We start from the raw sequence: 20,314 nt of genomic DNA on the forward strand, positions 1-20,314 counted from the left end.
CATAACATTATGACCACCTTCCTGACTGACTAGTCTGGGGTTATGCTGCCCCATACGCAACAAACTGTGATGCTCTGTGTATTCTGACACCTTTCTATCAGAACCAGCGTTAACTTCTTCAGGAATTTGAGCTACAGTAGCTCGTCTGTTGGATCGGACCACACGTGCATCAATGAGCCTTGGCCGCCCATGACCCAGCCACCAGTTTACCACTGTTCCTTCCTTGGACCACGTTTGATAGATACTGACCACTGCAGACCAGGAACACCCCACAAGAGCTGCAGTTTTGGAGATGCTCTTACCCAGTCGTCTAGCCATCACAACTTGGTCCTCGTCAAACTCACCATTTTTCCTGCTTCTAACATCAACTTTGAGGATAAAATGTTCACTTGCTGCCTAATATATCCCCCCCACTAACAGGTGCCGTGATGAAGAGATAATCAGTGTTATTCACTTCACCGGTCAGTGCTCATAATGTTACGCCTGATCGGTGTAGGTGGTTGGGATGACAGAATCATCTCCATCTTGCAATGTCCTGAACATCATCATTTCTCTGGCGACCCCTAGTGGAAGCAGCCGAAAGCTGAAGGAGATCATTAAGTGCATAGTGAAATTATGAAACTCCAGATTTACTTTATCCACTTTTATTCTTCTATTTTTTTATTAGTTTAGTTAAAATGTGTTTATTAAGTATAAATCTAATGAAGTTGTGTATAACAACCATTCAGTGTTTATCGTGTTACTAAATAACAGTGGATTTGGGTTAGGTGTAAACGATATAACCATAACGTGCAGCACTAGCTGTGAAGAGCTTAAATCCTAATCATATACTAAGGGTCCGCTAACTTTTAATATCATTTCATAACTTTATTGGCTGCTTCTATATTTAGGGGTCGCTACAACGGATTATTCTGGTGTGCATACCTGATTTTTATAGCATCTAATATGTTTCAACTTTTAAACTTGTGCATAAGTAATATATACACTGATCAGCCATAACATTAAAACCACCTCCTTGTTTCTACACTCACTGTCCATTTTATCAGCTCCACTTACCATATAGAAGCACTTTGTAGTTCTACAATTACTGACTGTAGTCCATCTGTTTCTCTACATACTTTTTTAACCTGGTTTCACCCTGTTCTTCAATGGTCAGGACCCCCACAGGACCACTACAGAGCAGGTATTATTTAGGTGGTGGATCATTCTCAGCACTGCAGTGGCACTGACATGGTGGTGGTGTGTTAGTGTGTGTTGTGCTGGTATGAGTGGATCAGACACAGCAGCACTGCTGGAGTTTTTAAATACCGTGTCCACTCACTGTCCACTCTATTAGACACTCCTACCTAGTCGGTCCACCTTGTAGATGTAAAGTCAGAGACGATCACTCATCTATTGCTGCTGTTTGAGTCGGTCATCTTCTAGACCTTCATCAGTGGTCACAGGACGCTGCCCACGGGGCGCTGTTGGCTGGATATTTTTGGTTGGTGGACTGTTCTCAGTCCAGCAGTGACAGTGAGGGGTTTAAAAACTCCAGCAGCATTGCTGTGCCTGATCCACTCATACCAGCACAACACACACTAACACACCACCACCATGTCAGTGTCACTGCAGTGCTGAGAATGATCCACCACTTAAACAATACCTGCTCTGTAGTGGTCCTGTGGGGGTCCTGACCATTAAAGAACAGCATGAAAGGGGACTAACAAAGCATGTAGAGAAACAGATGGACTACAGTCAGTAATTGTAGAGCTACAAAGTGCTTCTATATGGTAAGTGGAGCTGATAAAATGGACAGTGAGTGTAGAAACATGGAGGTGGTTTTAATGTTATGGCTGATCTGTGTATAAAACCTCTAAGACAGTAAATAATATGTACAACTGGTTACATCCATCACTGCGATGAACTGGTGCTCTGTACAGGGTGTTTCTGTGTGCCCTGCTCCCATTGGGGGAGCCTGGGAAAGGCTCCAGCACCCCCTGTGACCCTGATTAGGATAAGCGGCTTAGAAAGTGAGTGAGTGATTAAGCGGTTACTATAAATGTCTAAAGTTCATTTTTGTTGACTGATTTATCCTGGTCACACTAAGCACAAGGCAAAATACCATGGACAAGGTGTCAGTCAAACTTAAAATAACCCTAAACTGAAGTATTTTATAACAGTGTAAATTCTATACATATGTGAAACATTAAATGCTAAATTAAATCAGGTTTTATATATGGTACTTTATTTTATTTTTTTATTTAATGTGCTTGATGTTGTAGGTCACCAAACCAGCACTGGAACCCACAGAGAGACCTGAAAACCAACGGGTCCCATTCAGTCCAGAAAAATCTGATCCCAGTTCAGGACCGGGATCCTCTGTAACAGGTCAGTCACTGTTAATAAGTGAGATTTTCTATCATGGTATTCTTGCCTGGTGTTTGTTTGGAGGTCGAACAGTGCCTTACCTGTTAATGTTTTTGGCTTTGGGTTGGTATCTAGAGCTGGCACACTGTGTCCAGCTAACGACCATATCCAGTAACCCTAAGTTACGCTGGGAATTCTTCAATTCATCAGGTAAACTGATTTTCCCCGCTTATAATTCCCACTGGCTAAACGCACATACATCACTGACTCCTTAACTCCCAAATCACTGTGGTGTGGTTTGCACTTACTCTGAAGTTCATGTGTGGGTTGCTGTGAGTGCTTCACAATTTGATGTTTTTTCTACCATTTCTAACACAGTTACGTCTTTACTGCACTAAACTACATGTTGTAAATAAGCAGCCTCGATGGCTTCATAACTGTGACTTTCATCAGGAGTAAGTAATAAATAAAAAAGGTGGCGCAGTGAGATATTCTGCTAGCACACCAGCGCAGAGATTCTGAACACCTCGGTTTGAAACTCAGCGTTGCCACCAGTCGGTTGGGCGCCATCTAGCGGGCATAATTGGCAGTGCCTGCAGCAGACACGATTCTGCTAGGGCGGGATGACCGAACTGTGTGGGCGGGGTCTTCAAACGCTGTATAAGGACCCTGATTGGCAGATAGAGAGGCGCCTGTGCAGAATTCATGGGTGAAAAAGGGTTCTGCTAAGGGCTGCATGTGGGTCGGAGTAGGCGTGAGCAGCAACATACCCTCCTCGACTGCAAAATATTGGGGAAGACAAATTGACTACGCTAAAATGGGTATACGCTATATTTTTTAAATAATCATTATTTTTTTATGAATTATTGAATTACTATAATTCTATTTTTATTTTTAAGTAATCGGTTTTTCCCTTTAATTACCAATGTGGCCAAGCATTAACAAAAGCATTTCACAGCCAGTTGTACTGTGTATGACTATGAATGTAACAATAAACTTTGATGTGACTTGATTTAATTACCACATAAATAAATAAATACATTTCTGCTTGGACTTTATTTGGCCATTCAAGGTGCCAGAACATGAACCAGTGTTTAAAATCGTGTGTGGCACGGTGGCTCAGTGGGTAGCACTGTCGCCTCATGCCTCACAGCAATGTCCTGGGTTCGATCCCCAGGTGGGGTGGTACAGGTTCTTTCTGTGTGGAGTTTGCATGTTCTCCCCGTGTCTGCGTGTGTGTGTGTGTATGTATGTGTGTCTGCCCTGCGATGGACTGGCGCCCCGTCCAGGGTGTTACTGTGTGCCTTGCGCCCATTGAAAAGCTGGGATAAGCTCCAGCCCCCCCCCCCGCCCCCCCCCCCATAGCAATTTTAGGTTTATTCAAATGTGCCGTGCATTGTGCTTTGGTGTATATTCTAATAACGTTTCCTTTTTTTACAGAACCTGTTGAGAAACAACACAGAAATGTAAGTGTAAGCATTACGACCTTCTTCACTCTTTTCTCTTTATAGAGGACCTGTGGTGCTGTTTCTCATCTGGTATAAAAATCCAAAGAAATTACTATACTGTACCTGGTGTTCATAATTAGAGAATTAAGCCTTTATTAAGATTTATTTACTGATGTATAAATGTACTTGGTAATTCATTATTATTTATACAATCAAATGTAAACCAGATGGGAAGAAGCAAAATCTCTTTACATCATCTCTCTGTAGTTTTCAACCAACTGTGTCTGCCCCCTCGTCCCTCGTTTCTTCCTGTTTTGTTCCGTGTGTGTGTGTGTGTGGATGTAAAACGGTACGGTCAGGTCGCTCCTGTGGTTTTAAATTTGGTGAAGCGGGGTGAGCACTTTTCTTGGGATCCTGAGGAAGAGCGCAAACGCCAGGCGAGGTGGCAGCAGGAGCAGGAACGTGCGCTTCAGGTACAAAGGCCTTAGCCTGACCTGTGCTGCTGCAGCTCTGGAAACAAACCCTATGCAAAGAGCAAAAGCAGCGTCTGTAATGCATGGTTTGACTCCTGATGCATACTAATTCAATTTTATCACTATGTTTGTTTACATGCATCCCAAAAATTCGGTAATAAAGAGACTGTTAGATCAATCGGTGGCATGTCAAGCACAGTAAACTGACTAATGCCAATGCTACAGATGCTTATTTTTTATTAAATGAGGTAAAATATTCTATATCTGACTACTTAACAATCTGACATCCTCGATGGGCACTAATCAAAAGGGTATCCTAGTCTTACAGATTAGTCTAACCATCCCACCACCGCAGGGGTTGGCAGAGCACAAAGGGTAAAAACTGAGCAAATACGGAACACGTTTCTACAGGACTTTAGATAAGATAAGAATTTATTGATCCCCTCAGGGAAATTAACTTGTTACAGCAGTACAAGAGAAGAATGGGAATCAACAGAGAATAAAGACAACTAGGAAGAACCTTAACAATTTAAAACATAAATACAGACCTAATAGCTGCCAGTTACATGACAAATTGCACACAACCATCATGAAGTTCATTAATGCAAGTGTAACATCGTTACCCCTTTTATTGATGAGAAAATGAGATGTGCAGTGGTATATTTGATAGCGACACCCAGTGTTCAAACTAGGAATGACCTGTGGGCCAACTTTAATTTCTAAAATACACTATATTGCCAAAAGTATTCACTTACCCATCCAAATAATTGAATTCAGATGTTCCGATCACTTCCATGGCCACAGGTGTATAAAAGCACCTCGGAATGCAGACTGCTTCTACAAACATTAGTGAAAGAATGGGTTCGCTCTCAGGAGCTCAGTGAATTCCAGTGAAAGGAATTCTTAATGCTTCAGCATACCAAGAGATTTTGGACAATTTCATGCTCCCAACTTTGTGGGAACAGTTTGGGGATGGCCCCTTCCTGTTCCAACATGACTGCGCACCAGTGCACAAAGCAAGGTCCATAAAGACGTGGATGAGCCAGTTTGGTGTGGAAGAACTGGACTGGCCTGCACAGAGTCCTGACCTCAACTCGATAGAACACCTTTGGGATGAATTAGAGCGGAGACTGCGAGCCAGGCCTTCTCGTCCTACATCAGTGTCTGACCTCACAAATGCGCTTCTGGAAGAATGGTCAAACATTCCCATAAACACACTCCTAAACCTTGTGGAAAGCCTTCCCAGAAGAGTTGAAGCTGTTATAGCTGCAAAGGGTGGGTCAACATCATATTAAACCCTATGGATTAAGAATGGGAGTCACTCAATTTCATATGCGTGTGAAGGCAGACGAGCGAATACTTTTGGCAATATAGTGTACCTCACAGTTCGTTTCAGAAAGGGTAACGGGCCACAAATGGCCCGCGGGCCGTAGTTTGGACACCCCGGTAAACAATAGGTAAACAATATACATGTATAATATATGTAATATGTAATATATGACATATTTTGTGTACATATATGTCATTGCATCTTGTATGGCACTTATATTGGTGGTGGGGTGACAGAAACTGTGTAATGGAGGGTTATTGTTATAGAGTGATGGATGGTCATTACAGCTAAAAGCAAAGCTAAAACTTTTGATGGAAGGGTGCCACCAGGAGTCGAGCCTGTGGCTTAATTTGACTCAACACGAGAAACCTCACCCGGCCCAGACACAGAAAGGATTGACAGATTGATAGCTCTTTCTCGGTTCTGTGGATGGTTGTCTTTAAACAGTGCAAAATGAATGAATGAATGCAAAGTCAATTTTTCAATAATAGACTTTTATTTAGTTTTCTTGAAGGTGTTTGGATGCACTGTTGTACTTTTTCACATTTTCCTCATGGGCAACACACTGTTAAGCTCTAATTAACCATTATTTACTGTCATATCATGTAAAACATTTCTTTTATTGCTGTAGAACAGTCTGCACTTTATATTTCTTGAAAAAAAACTGCGTTGTTCTTGCTTTGATTATATGGCTGCACTTAACTGACTGTTATCTGATTTTACTGCTGCATCCCAAAGTGTATCTTGTGCCCTATGCAGTGTGTAACTAATAGATTCAAGGTGCACTAATTAGACATATTATTTAGTTAATTGGGACTGAATTATCTGGATTGATGCATGTAAACATAGTCAGTGCACACGTGTTTTTGTGTTTTACTCTTAACATAACCTAATGTTAAATATCTGAGCTAAATATTAGATGTTTTGCTTTACAAGAATAAAACAAATGCATGTTTTAAGCATGGTGAAATGTAAAGAATAATTAACATCCAAGTCAAAGTTTTAGCCCTGAATGAACTTACAGGATTTATTAGGGATGTATCGATACACTCCACCCACGATGCGATATGATTCACGATACTGGGTTTAAAAAAAAATAAAAAAATACTGTATTTGTGCTTATCTTTTATTTATCTAAATAATGAATATTCTTTTATTTCTGAGGTACGTACAAACTGTCCTCACATAAATAAATTTGGCTGGAAAATTCCAAACCTGGCAACCCTGTAGTGATGTCAACCAGGCGAGGTGAATAGCGCCAGCGCCCTCTGCCGTTCAAAGTGAATATCGATTCATCTTAAATGAATAACTGATTCGAATCGTGGCATGTGTGCATAGATTTTTAACTGTCTTGTGGTGCATCGTTACATCCCTAGGATTTACTACAGCTTTATTAATCCCTGAGCTTGAACAAATCTAACGATCAGCATGTTTCAGGCTTGAGAACCTATGACAGGTATACAAAGATACAAGCTTTACCCTGCATGGTGTGTGTGTGTGCACGTATATGTGTGTGTGTGTGTGTGTGTGTATGCGTGTGTGATCTGAATATAACATTTAAATTCACAGATTGCACTGCACACCCCTTTAGTCCATGTTCTTGAAGAACGTACTACATAAATAGATGTATGCTGGCACCCAAACATTAGTTCCATATGTTTTTATTGAAAATTTTATACTAATTGGGGTGTTAATTTATCTAAATGAATAGGTATTGATATGGATCTGGGCCCCTTTTCTCCTGTAACAGTCTTTGAAGTTTAAGAAGGTTTACCATCTGATTTTTGAACAGTTTCTTGGTCATGGTCAGGCACTGATTGTGTTGGATGGGGTTGTGGTCAGAGCTTTGTGAAGCTCTAAACCACTCGTAAGCCTTTTATTAGCCTTTTATTAGCCTTATTTTTAAGAAAAAGGCATTCTAGGGCCTTGAGTGGCAAAGCGGTTCAATGCTAGCCCACAATCACCACAGAGTTCCAGGTTTAAGTCCTATCAGTGCCATTCAGGGAGCCTGATGTGTTCTTCTAGGTGTGTAGGACTCCACCGTGGCTACACACGTTAAAGAAGGATGTTGTGGGTGGTTTCCTTAAGGATGTTAAATAAATTTGTGAAAGTATTTCAATGATATTACTGCAGTGTAGCAGCGTATTGCATTTCTACCCAACAAATGATGCATCAATGGGCCGACGTACCTACATCTGTGCATTTAAATATCACTGCTCCACTAATCCTGGCTGTTTTCTGGGCTGCATCTTTTCCTGACTGTTTAATTACAGTAAAACAGTAATAATTATATTCGTATAGCAGTGATATGGGGATGTCATGATCGAAATATCAGACCCTCTTATGATGTTCTTTGGCTGTGTGAGCAGGAGAAGTACAACCGTGAGCAGGAGAAGCTGAAGCAGGAATGGGAAAAGGCTCAGAAAGAGGTGGAAGCAGAAGAGAGGAGATACCATGAAGAGGTAAAAAAAATAGCAAAATAGTGTGTTTTAGTTTGTCACCTTTTGACACCTGTCTGTTGACAGCTATACTTACTATAGTGCAAAAATAAACCTCTTAGCTAGTGATCTAAATTGTTATTCTAACAGAATAGCTTGAGTAAATGACTATTCAGTGCATTTTTAAATGAATATTTATGGTTTCTATTGTTTTCTATTAGTTAGGATGTAGAGATGATACATGTCCTGCTTTATCATTCTCTTAGGCATTAAAACTAAGTTTATTTTATATAAATTAATGTATTGATTTTAAATTAGTTTATATGCATTATTAATCACTTCTGTTGGTGCTAAACAATATCAAAATACGTTATTTTTAACCTGACACAAATTGATCTTCACATGTAGGTTTGCTAACCCAGGGGTTCCAGGGGTTCATGTGGCCAATCATAGCCAATCTGTAGATGTATATAGATGCTCGACTGGCTGATAGCACCACTGGGGATTTGATCTCTGGATTCCAGCTGTAGTGGGCTTTATCACTTCACCACCCGAGTGTCCATGGCAGGGCAGACACATATACACATACACCTATAGGGCAATTCAGTGTCTCCAATTTTTGGACTGTGGGAGGAAACAGGAGCTCCCGGAGGAAACCCACGCAGACACGGGGAGAACATGCAAACTTCGTACAGAAAGGACCCGGACCGCCCTGCCTGGGGATCGAACCCAGGACCTTCTTGCTGTGAGGCGACAGTGCTACCCACTGAGCCACCGTCCCGCCCCGCCCCAAGTGTCCATCCTGAGACACATTATTCCCGCTTCAATCATTATTTTGCTAATTAAATCTTTTCTTATTTTATATGTTAACTTGTCTGATTTTTTTGCCCTTTGAAGGAGCGCAAGATTTTGGAGGAGACAGTAGCTCCACTGACGCCCCACTCGCCCATTCCCACCTCTCCATTCCCAGTAACTCTTCATAGTAAACGCTCGCAGCATAGCATCGTTCGCTCACTGGCTGACTGGGAACGCAAGCAGGAGGAGCTGGAAAAGCAGATGGTGAGGGAAGATTAAGAAAAGGATATAAGTGGATGTATGAATTGCTATAAATATTATTTCATTATGGACAGTGTGGACAGAGTATAGTGAGTAGAACTTTAAGCTATCAATTGAAAGGTTTTGGGTTTGAATCCTGGCTCTGGCATAAAGCCACTGTTGGGCCCTTGAGCAAGGCTCGTAACCCCCTTGGCCCCAGGTGCACAATTCAAAGGCTGACCCTGCAATCTGACCCCATATTTCAAGCAAGCTGGGATACACGGAAAAATTATTTTATTGACCTGTACTTGTGTATGGATGGATAAATAAATGGCTAAATTGGTGAGTGGATGAATAAATAAATGGATGGATGTACTCATCCATTGATGGATGGATGCGGTGGATTGATGTCTGGATGCGGTGGATTGATGTCTGGATGAATAAATGGATGGATGGATAAATAAATAAATAAATAAATAAATAAATAAATGGATGGATGAGTGGATTGATGGATGGATGCGGTGGATTGATGTCTGGATGCGGTGGATTGATGTCTGGATGAATAAATGGATGGATGGATAAATAAATAAATAAATAAATAAATGGATGGATGAGTGGATTGATGGATGGATGCGGTGGATTGATGGTTGGATAAATGGATGGATGGATGAGTAGATTGATGGTTTGAAAAATAAATGGATGGATGGATGAGTAGATTGATGGATGGATGCGGTGGATTGATGGTTGGATAAATAAGTGGATGGATGGATGGATGGATGAGTAGATTGATGGATGGATATGTAGTGGATTGATGGTTGGATGAATAAATGGATGGATGGATATGTAGTGGATTGATGATTGGATGAATAAATGGATGGATGGATTGATGGGTGAGTGAATTGATGGATAGTTCTAACACTTTATATATATTTTTTTTTCTTTAGAAGAAGACCTTGGAGAAAAAGAAACAAAGTGCAAATGTGAGGAGCGAGACCTCAGAAAGGTTCGTCCAGTTAAAACACCATGACCTGAACCCTCATCACCTCACATATTATCACATTACTCTGTTACTGCTCTGTTAATCACCTATTTTGTGTTACTGCAGCCCTCAGCAGCAGAACTGTGTGAACAACAGGCAGACAGAAGGAACAGGGGAACAGAACCAGGGTCCGAACCAACTACAGACCAATCAGGGTACGTGCAGGAACCGTTGGAACCCTTTTTTACTCGACTGGCTTCAACTTGAAAGAGAAAAACAAGTGAATTAAATTCTTGTTGTATTACTACAACGACATCAAACTACACAGAATACCTGAATTCAACAGGATGGACATTTTAACTGGATAATTGGTGGAAATTTTGCCCTAACACTGTTATGTAGGCAGAGGATTTGGAATACGGGTCATGGGCGGCCTAGGCTCACTGATGTAGGTGGGGAGTGAAGGCTGGCCCGTGTGGTCCGATCCGACAGACAAGCTACTGTAGCTCAAATTGCTGAAGAAGTTCATGCTGGTTCTGATAGAAAGGTGTCAGAATACACAGTGCATCGCAGTCTGTTGCGTATGGGGCTGCACAGCCACAGACCAGTCGGAAAGGTGGTCATAATGTTATGCCTAATCGGTGTACATGTCCTCCCTAACATCCATAACATTTCTCCCTATATAACTCTCATCCCTCCTCTGCTCATGCTCAAACCCTCTCAATCTCTTCTTCCTGACTCTCCAAAACATCGTACCTGTGCCGTCCCTCTAATAATCTGTAAGGATATTAAGCAAAACCTTTTTTGGGTCCCTATATATATAGTACAGTATATACAGTACATTGTAAATGAGTTATGATTGTATTATGTTTAGATGTGTCACTAAGCAGTAAGCAGCACCAACAGCAGAAGCAGAATTCATCTCCAGATTCCCAGCAAAAGAGCACATCACAGGATTCCATCAAAAATAACCAACCAGCGCCCGGTGGACGTAAAAGGTGGGTTTGGGTGAGGCTGATTGATGAAATACTGTGTTTTCAACCTGTATCTGTATCTACAGCATCTGTAGTGAAGTAATGACTATGATTTTTACGACATTTCACAAGACTGATCAACTGCAAACTGAAAATATGTTAATTCCCATCTATAATATTCATGATTAAAAAGTCAGTTAAAAACATAAACCATTACACTTTTTTAATAAATGAGAGGATGTCATGTAATAAAATGAGAGGATGTCCCTGTTGTCGTAAAGTTTTAAGACTTTCCAATACATGAGCAGTAAAGTGCTTATTCATTTATATTGCTTTTTTTTGGAGAGAGATCCGATAAACACATAAATGCAATGTTGTTTTTTTGCATTTTATATTTATACATTTCCCCTCCATTTTCTCCCAGTCTAGTCATATAACTCATTGTTACTGGCCTCTACTGCTGCAGACCAGAGAGTCACGCACTGTTCCCCATAATCCCCTGTCTCATCGTGCAGGCGCTGTCAATCAGCCAGCAGAAGCCAAAATTGCAGCAGTTATAAAGAAACCCTGCCCAGGTGGCACAGCGGGATATTCCGCTAGCACACGGTTCGAAACTCGGCGTTGCCATCGGTTGGCTGGGCTCCATCTAGCGGGCACAACTAATTGGCCGTGTCTGCAAGGGCGGGATGCCCGGACTATGTGGGTGGGGTATTCAAACGCTGTGCAAGGACCCTGATTAGCAGATAGAAAGGCGCCTGTGCAGAATGCATGGGTGAAAAAGGGTTCTGCTAAGGACTACGCACGGGTCGGTGGAGGCATGAGCAGCAATATACCCTCGAATGCATTCAGGGTAATTCACTAATTAAAATCTACACTAAGATGCAGTAGACAGTGTACAGTTGAAAAGCCACACATTTCTTTATCTGTGCATGTTTTTAATGAAAAAGTACACCACCACCTCATGTTTTTCACCTCATGTTTTCCACCTCATCAGTGAGGTTTGAATCCATCCTCATGGCTTAAGCTGAGTGTGTGAATGAGTGTTGGTACGGATGAAGGCATTGCATGTGACGTTTGCTCCTCAGGTCTGGTTCTGTAGAAAACGCTGGTTCAAAGTCACCTCAGCCCACCTCATATACAGATACACAACAACCTCCTCCATCACCAAACAGGTACAGGATTACCGTCTCGCCGTCTGTATCTCTTTCTCTCTTAATGATTTCTGGTTCACGGACTAGAACACGCTGGAGCTGTGAATTGAGGAGGCATTAAAGTCAGACATCTCTTAGGACGTCACATTTCTCCAAATCTGCTTTGCAGAATCTAAGAACTAGGAGCTTCTGCAGTAAAAAAACATATTCCTCGTGCATCCTATCATGTTACACGATGCGTCATACACAATGTGTATATGTTCTCCGGCTCAACACTTATATTTAGAGCAAATCTGCAAATAAGTCAACCCAAGATCTTTAGATCTTTTGTTTTGATTAGAAAATAGCTGGGCAGAGACAAGCCCAACGTCTCGGTCTCGTGGATAAAGCCAGGTAGTGAAGCAATGTGCCAGCGGTGAACCAGCCAACAAAGCTAGTATATAAAGGTCTCTCACGACTGCAGGGAATTAACACTCAATGAGGCACAGAGACAGCTCATTAAAGGAACCAGGAATATCAATCATCTGTGCCTCCATGCCCCCTGCCGGCCCATAATGGCAGGTAGGCATGGCACTGTAATCCAGGGGTTTTCAACCTTTTTAGGCACGCGCCCCCCCCCCTCACACCACGCCGCTCTCCCCTTGGTGGAACAGCACTCGGTCATGTGTACCAAGCGCTGCTTCCGCCACGCCCCCCTCCCCTGAATAAGGCACGGCTCGAGCACGGATGCCAAGCACGGCTTTTGCCATGCGCCCCTCCCCTTAGTGGACCACAGCTCAATCGCAGATGCCTGCCGCGTCCTCCTCCAGTCTCGTGTGCCACCGGTTCATAATAATAATCTCGTAGTGCCACGCCCCCCCCCCCCCCCCCCCCCCTCCCCGGACAGCCGCTCGCGCCCCCTCGGGCAAGCCCCACAGGTTGAAGACCCCTGCTGTAATCCATGCCCCCTGCCTATCTATACCGATCTGCCATAACATTAAAACCACCTCCTTGTTTCTACGCTTACTGTCCATTTTATCAGCTCCACTTACCACATAAAAGCACTTTGTAGTTCTACAATTACTGACTGTAGTCCATCTATTTTTAACCTGCTTTTACCCTGTTCTTCAATGGTCAGGACCCCCACAGGACCACTACTAAGCAGGTATTATTTAGGTGGTGGATCATTCTCAGCACTGCAGTGACACTGACATGGTGGTGGTGTGTTAGTGTGTGTTGTGCTGGTATGAGTGGATAAGACACAGCAGCGCTGCTGTAGTTTTTAAATACATTGTCCACTCACTGTCCACTCTATTAGACACTCCTACCTAGTTGGTCCACCTTGTAGATGTAAAGTCAGAGACGATCGCTCATCTATTGCTGCTGTTTGAGTCGGTCATCTTCTAGACCTTCCTCAGTGGTCACAGGTCGCTGCCCATGGGGCACTGTTGGCTGGATATTTTTGGTTGGTGGACTATTCTCAGTCCAGCAGTGACAGTGCTCATACCAGCACAACACACACTAACACACCACCACCATGTCAGTGTCACTGCAGTGCTGAGAATGATCCACCACCTAAATAATACCTGCTCTGTGGGGGTCCAGTGGGGGTCCTGACCATTGAAGAACAGGGTGAAAAGGGGCTAACAAAGCATGTAGAGAAACAGATGGACTACAGTCAGTAATTGTAGAACTACAAAGTGCTTCTATATGGTAAGTGGAGCTGATAAAATGGACAGTGAGTGTAGAAATAAGGAGGTGGTTTTAATGTTATGGCTGATCGGTGTATATGGTTCAATCCTCTACAATGTGTAATTGTTATTTTGTTTTCCTGCAGCCTGTGGTAGAGAAAATAAGCACGATAATAATTAGATTTACCCAAACTAGTATGGCTAAAAGGTTACAGGATTCTTTTTGAGTGAGTTCTATCTTTTTGACGTAACGTTTAACTTTAGAACGCATGTCTAAAGCTGCTATTGCAAACACTTTATGACGATATCGAAAATGCTGATTATTTTGATCTATTTAAAAGGGGAGAGTTGATGTTTCAGTACTTTCGCAAGCTTCTACCATTCATCATCAAATATATGAGTAACATGAAAGTCATAAAAGTGTTGCAGTCACTGCGGATGACCTCTAATGAACCTGATATTTTGCTTGTGTGTGGTTTATAGATCCGTCAGTGGGAAGAAGCAGTGCTCCAGTTGTGGCCTTCCGCTCGGCAAAGGGGCGGCCATGATAATCGAGACTCTTAGCCTTTACTTTCACATTCAGTGCTTTAAGGTGAGTAAACTGCTGTGCTGTATGTGTAACATGTACATGTATGTATCATTTTAATGCTGTCAGTAATCGCACTTTATGTTTGTTGGCAGTGTGGGATCTGTAAGGCACAGTTAGGGGACACCAGCGCTGGAACGGACGTGAGGATCCGGAACGGTCTGCTCAACTGTAATCAGTGCTACATCCGCTCACGCTGTGAGTTTATAACCGCAATTCATTTACATATTTGGCATTTATCAGACACTTTTATTCAGTCCAAGCAATTAAGGGTTAAGGGCCTTGGTCAAGGGCCCAACAGTGGCAACCTGGCAGGGGTGGGGTTTGAACCAGCCACCTTCTGCTTACTAGTCCAGTACCCTAACCACTAGGCTACAACTGCCCTAACATAAATGCACAAATTCTTACAGTAAATTACAGTATGTATCACGTATATACAGTATATGGTCAAAAGTATGTGGACACATGACTGGTACCTTATTGGATATCACCATAATAATGTCCAATAATGGACATACACTTGAAATTGCCCTTCACTCCCCTTTGCAGCATTTAGTATCTTGACTTCTCTATGAAGGCTTACCACAACATTTTGGAGTGTGTCTGTGGGAATTTTTGTTTAAATAGCATTTATGAGGTTTGGTCTGAAGCATTTACTTACTCACTCACTTACTACATTAACCGCTTATCCAATTATGGAGCCTATTGCAGCTTTTCAATGGGCACAAGGCACACAGTAACACCCTGGACGGGGTGCCAGTCCATTGCAGGCCAGACACACATACACACACCCTTTCACCTATAGTAATTCAGTGTCTGTGGGAGGAAACCGGAGCTCCAGGAGGACACACCCTCACACACGGGGAGAACATGCAAACCACACAGAAAGGACACGGACCGCCTTGTCTGGGGATCGAACCCAGGACCTTCTTGCTGTGAGGTGACAGTGCTACCCACCGAGCCACCGTGCCGCCCTGGTTTGAAGCATTTCGTTTATTTTTAATAATTAATTTTACACACCTGTTAGCAATGGGTGTCCACATACTTTTGGCTATATAGTGAGTACATATATAATACTCAATAGCTGGGATACATGAGAAAGAATTTCATTGTAATGTACACGTGTACATGTATATATGACAAATAAAGGTGTTTCATTCCGTTCTCTTTTTCAGCTGCTGGCCAACCCACCAACCTGTGAACAGACGTTGTGATTTTGGAGCACCTCAAACATCTCTGTCTCAGAAACTCACCACCTTTTTCCATAATTACCAGTGCTTGCAGTGGCCACCTACATCTTAATCAATCGATTATTTCATTAAAAGCCAAATATGAAGATCCAGATTCTTTACATTGTGTCAAAAGGCTATTTCATTTACCCAGTTTATGAATAAATAATGTAAATAAAATACAGTAAACACTTAACACTGGATCTATACAAAATAGACAATGAATCTGATGACACTTAAGTCTTAAAAACCAGCATAGATACACCAGGGGTGTGTTCGAAAACCTAGTGAGCTGCCTTGCTGTCTTACTGTCCACACAGGCAGAGAGGATTAGTAAGTACGTAGAGAGGATTCTAATAAGTCATCGACTTATAAGTCAGGTTATTCGAACGCGCTACTTAGACAGAGTTTACATCGGGTTTTACTTACTAAGCTAACACAGTTAGCACCATGCCATTCAAACCAATGGGATGAGGTGGCACAACGCGCTAGCATGTCAACTCGCATCTCTCTCCGTGTACCGAAAAAGGTTCAACTGTCCCTGATGAGCCCAAACTTGCAAATAAATGCACTTGTACACATTTATACCAATTAAAAGCCAAATTATAATTTATTTACATTTGAAAATAAGTCGGTTATATAAGTCCTTAAGTGTTATCTTTTTCTGTGAGAAAAGTCGTGCCGCACTGAATGCTGGGATTGCCTTCACCGCTAAGGAAGCATCGGATGCTCCCTCGTTCTCAGCTCAAAATACTGTTGAAATTTTAAGATACCTTACTAGGGAGTATATTAAGGCATCCAGGATTTCGAACAGCCTCCTTCTCGAGAGCACGCGTAGGATGACGTAAAATGCGTCTACGTAGAGAGCGCACTAGGTTTTCGAACACACTCCAGGTCTACTGGTGGAACAATGAGATGCTCCTTGTTTTAAATCTGAGATTGCCAAATTTATTCATTATATAAGATAAGATTATAAGTCTTTTATTATACCACGGGGGGAGTTTGCATTGTTACAGCAGCAAGACTGGTAAAGGTATAGAAATATAAAGATATATATGTTTTTATAAGTCTAGTAACTCTATAATAACAGTGACTTCAGATCCAAGCTGCCAAACGCTGGTTTTCAATTATGGAGCATAGAACTAAGTACATTAAACGCTATACTGTATTTTTCTACTTCACATTAGAGCTGGTTTATCTGTAAAATGCTTCATATTCTGTCCTGATCTTTATAATAGCAAACCAATAATCATGACTTGTTCTGGTCACTAAACATCCATTCCCCCGTCCTCATGTAACAAATCATATATTTTTATTTTTATTTTGTTGACCGATGGAGCGAGTTGAGCGTGTGCTGCTGCTGCTTTTTTGTAACCGGATGCAGTCCCGTTGTCCACTCGTGTCTTAAAATCAGAGGTGTGAGGACGTTTTGCGGTCGGTTGTTAATAGTGGGGATGTTACTGCAATGAAAAACGTGCCTTAGAGTAAAAGGATCGTTTGCACGAAAAGCGGCATAAGCGATCAAATCCAAAGACTTGGACTTTCTGGTTTACAGTAGAGCTTAGTAGTGAAAATCTGAGAGTAAAAATGCCCGTTATTTTTCACATACCTGCTCACAGTTAGCTAAATGACTGTTAGGGCTGCAACTAAACTATTTAGCGCTGCAACTAAACTATTTAGCCACCGATTCATGTATCTGTTATATTTAAAAACGAATAAATTGGGTTTTTAAAAACTTTTTTTACATTTTATATTGTCACTTCAAGCAAATCCAGTGTCTAATATGTATGTTCTAAATAAATAATTAAAACAGTGACTTGTTACATACATAAGACATAAAATCAGTTAGGGTAGAATTGGACTATTCCATAAATAGCTTAAAGTGCTTTAATTTTACTCTGTAAATATTGGATTATATTTTTATTTGACTGGTATAAGTTCATCAAGTATTAAGAGGAAGAAAATCTTACATAGCCTCTGTGTTCCTGTGAACACTTAATGTACCCTCGCCCTCATCTTTGCCGTGCCACAATTTAATCCTGGAGATCCACTAACAGTTCATTGGACCTCAAAGGGTTGCGTAAATTTAGGCAATTTTCTTTTCCAAACCGGGTGGACTCCAGTTTTGCTGTCAGGGATAAATCAATCAACCAGGATGCACCCGACCACACTTTTGAGTATCACAGCACATAGTTGAAGTTTTTACTTCATCATGATGGGTAATTAAAAAGTAGATTCATGGGTTAAAAATGCAATGATATTAATTCACAAAATCAAATCCACAACGCAGTTTGTTTGTTTATTAGGATTTTAACGTCATGTTTTACACTTTGGTTACATTCATGACAGAAATGGTAGTTGATATAAGTTTATATCAAACACACTCATGGACAACTTAGTGTCTCCAATTCACCTCACTTGCACATCTTTGGACTGTGGGAGGAAACCGGAGCTCCCAGAGAAAACCCACGCAGACACGGGGAGAACATGCAAACTCCACACAGAAAGGGCCCGGACCACCCCACCTGGGGATCGAACCTAGGATCGAAGCGGTTCCCACTTCACCATGCAGTAAAATGTGCAAATAGTCAAGCAGTCTGAATACTTTGAGTCCACTGTAAATCATCTAAATCATCATTTTGTGAATTTCCCCACTGTGGGACTAATAAAGGATTATCTTCTCTTAAGATAAATATTAAATAAAACAAAGACTAATTTGCTGTTGCTGTTATTTAGTTGTTGCAGCCCTGATGATTATAAATGTTTCAAAGAAGAATTTAATAAAAAATAATAATAATAACATTTAATTATCTTTGAAGGTGTCTGTAAAATACTATATAACCTTTACTGCCCAGGCAAAAACCATCTAATCACATATCCGTGACTCCACATTCAGTAGCGAACTACTGACAATACGACTGAATGCTTTTCAAACAATTGAGGGTTTCGCTCAGGAACCCAACATTGGCAGATTTGGGACTTGAACTGGGGCAACCTTTTAATTACTAGTCCGCTGAGCTACCACTGCCCTGGTTACAGGATTCACCAAACTAAATCAATTTCATACAAAACACAAATTCATTTAAAGTATTTACACAAACATTTATTCATTTTCTTATCCGCTTATCCAATTTGAGTGGGGAGGGGGGTGCTGGATTCTATCCCAGCTTTTCAATGGGCGCAAGGCACACAGTAACACCCTTGACGGGACGCCAGTCTATCGCAGGGCAGACATACACACACACATACACACACATTCACTTATAGGGCAATTCAGTGTCTCCAATTAATCTGGCTGCATGTTTTTGGACTGTGGGAGGAAACCGGAGCCCCTGGAGGAAACCCACTCAGACACGGTGAGAACATGCAAACTCCGCACAGAAAGGACCCAGAACGCCCCGCCTGGGGATCGAACCCAGGACCTTCTTTTACACAAACACTATTAACAAAACATAAAACACAACGAAAGGTCCTTTACTGTAGAAATGATGGGTTAGATACTGCTTTACTGTCCTAAAATAAAAAGTACACAGTCATGTGTTCCTAACATTCTGAATTAAAAAGGTATCATGTGATGATTTATTTCTTAGGAGGCTTGATTTAATGCTTCAGACTTTTATTAAAGGATTTCCTGAAATGTCTACAGATAAAATAAACAGAAACTTGGGCAACTACTGTTGAGCTCTAGTGTTAAATCTTTCAAGTTCAAATACTAAACAATACTGTTATAGTTCTTTTCCACCACCCAGTACACTAGTATGGTACATTTTCTAATCTGTTTGCCTACTTTCAGTACTTGTTTCTGCTGCCAAGTGACCTGTAATGTACCCAAGTGTGCAGTCTAAATTTGGTTAGCCTTCCAAGCATACCAATAATGAATGTATGAATGTGCTGCCAAATAGTGCCAACGATTGGTTGATGCAGTAATAAAGAAATAAATAATTAATTGGAAATATAAAGGCAGTCACCTTCAGGGACTGTGTCATGGCTTTGAACGAGTACTGAAGCGCTCCATAGTGTTCTGTGCATTAGAAAAGCAACCTTAGCTTTAAGCAGACCAAATCCAGAGGTGCTGTAGATGAAGCAGATGACAGATCGGAGTGAAAAGTGGGTCTGAAAGGGAACAGATTTAGTCTAGGTGAGGAATTCCATACATTTAACTGTCAGGGGGCTTAACATGTTTACTGGCACCCCTGTCTACATTTGTATGTGATAAAATGTGGGCGATGTTTAGAAAGGTTAGAGAAAATCACCACAGCATGACTAGCAATACTAGTTCTTATTAGTTCATAATCTACCACTATAGCTACGCTTGATACTAACTGTTACAGATCACGAGCTGTTGTTCATCTATGAACAAGACCGTATTAGTATACTGAATAAAAAGCTTTTATTTAAGGCATTATTATTTCATCAATTCATATATTTTCAGTGTTCTTCACTTCAGCTCTGATCACATAGCTATACTACGTTTTATAAGAATCGGTGTGTTACGGTCTGGGATGAATGAACTACCTTGGACATGATCAAATATGAGGTATATTTATTGTGATAATCAAATGTACACTATCCCGATATAAATGACTTTAATGTTGCAGTGCAATGGCTTTACAGTATACTCTTATGTTTCTAAATAAAACCAGTAATATATA

General features: G+C 41.4%; 1 protein-coding gene across 4 annotated transcripts in view; it reads left to right on the forward strand.

Annotated features, from left to right (window-relative positions):
- Window positions 1-20,314, forward strand: part of limch1b (LIM and calponin homology domains 1b) — a 109,265-nt gene extending 88,951 nt beyond the window's left edge. For 2 of the 4 annotated variants that reach the window (XM_063000869.1, XM_063000870.1), the window contains exons 14-25: window positions 2,265-2,370; window positions 3,790-3,815; window positions 4,157-4,270; window positions 7,970-8,062; window positions 8,936-9,097; window positions 10,018-10,076; window positions 10,179-10,267; window positions 10,927-11,050; window positions 12,112-12,198; window positions 14,331-14,439; window positions 14,529-14,631; window positions 15,609-20,314. In XM_063000869.1, the coding sequence (XP_062856939.1) occupies window positions 2,265-2,370; window positions 3,790-3,815; window positions 4,157-4,270; window positions 7,970-8,062; window positions 8,936-9,097; window positions 10,018-10,076; window positions 10,179-10,267; window positions 10,927-11,050; window positions 12,112-12,198; window positions 14,331-14,439; window positions 14,529-14,631; window positions 15,609-15,634 (1,098 nt within the window). In that variant the 3' untranslated portion in view covers window positions 15,635-20,314. The remainder of the gene's footprint in view (window positions 1-2,264; window positions 2,371-3,789; window positions 3,816-4,156; window positions 4,271-7,969; window positions 8,063-8,935; window positions 9,098-10,017; window positions 10,077-10,178; window positions 10,268-10,926; window positions 11,051-12,111; window positions 12,199-14,330; window positions 14,440-14,528; window positions 14,632-15,608) is intronic. The other 2 variants (XM_063000871.1, XM_063000873.1) reach the window with 2 other exon arrangements.

Source organism: Trichomycterus rosablanca, chromosome 8 (assembly GCF_030014385.1).
Source record: "Trichomycterus rosablanca isolate fTriRos1 chromosome 8, fTriRos1.hap1, whole genome shotgun sequence".
In the NCBI taxonomy this organism is placed as follows: domain Eukaryota; kingdom Metazoa; phylum Chordata; class Actinopteri; order Siluriformes; family Trichomycteridae; genus Trichomycterus; species Trichomycterus rosablanca.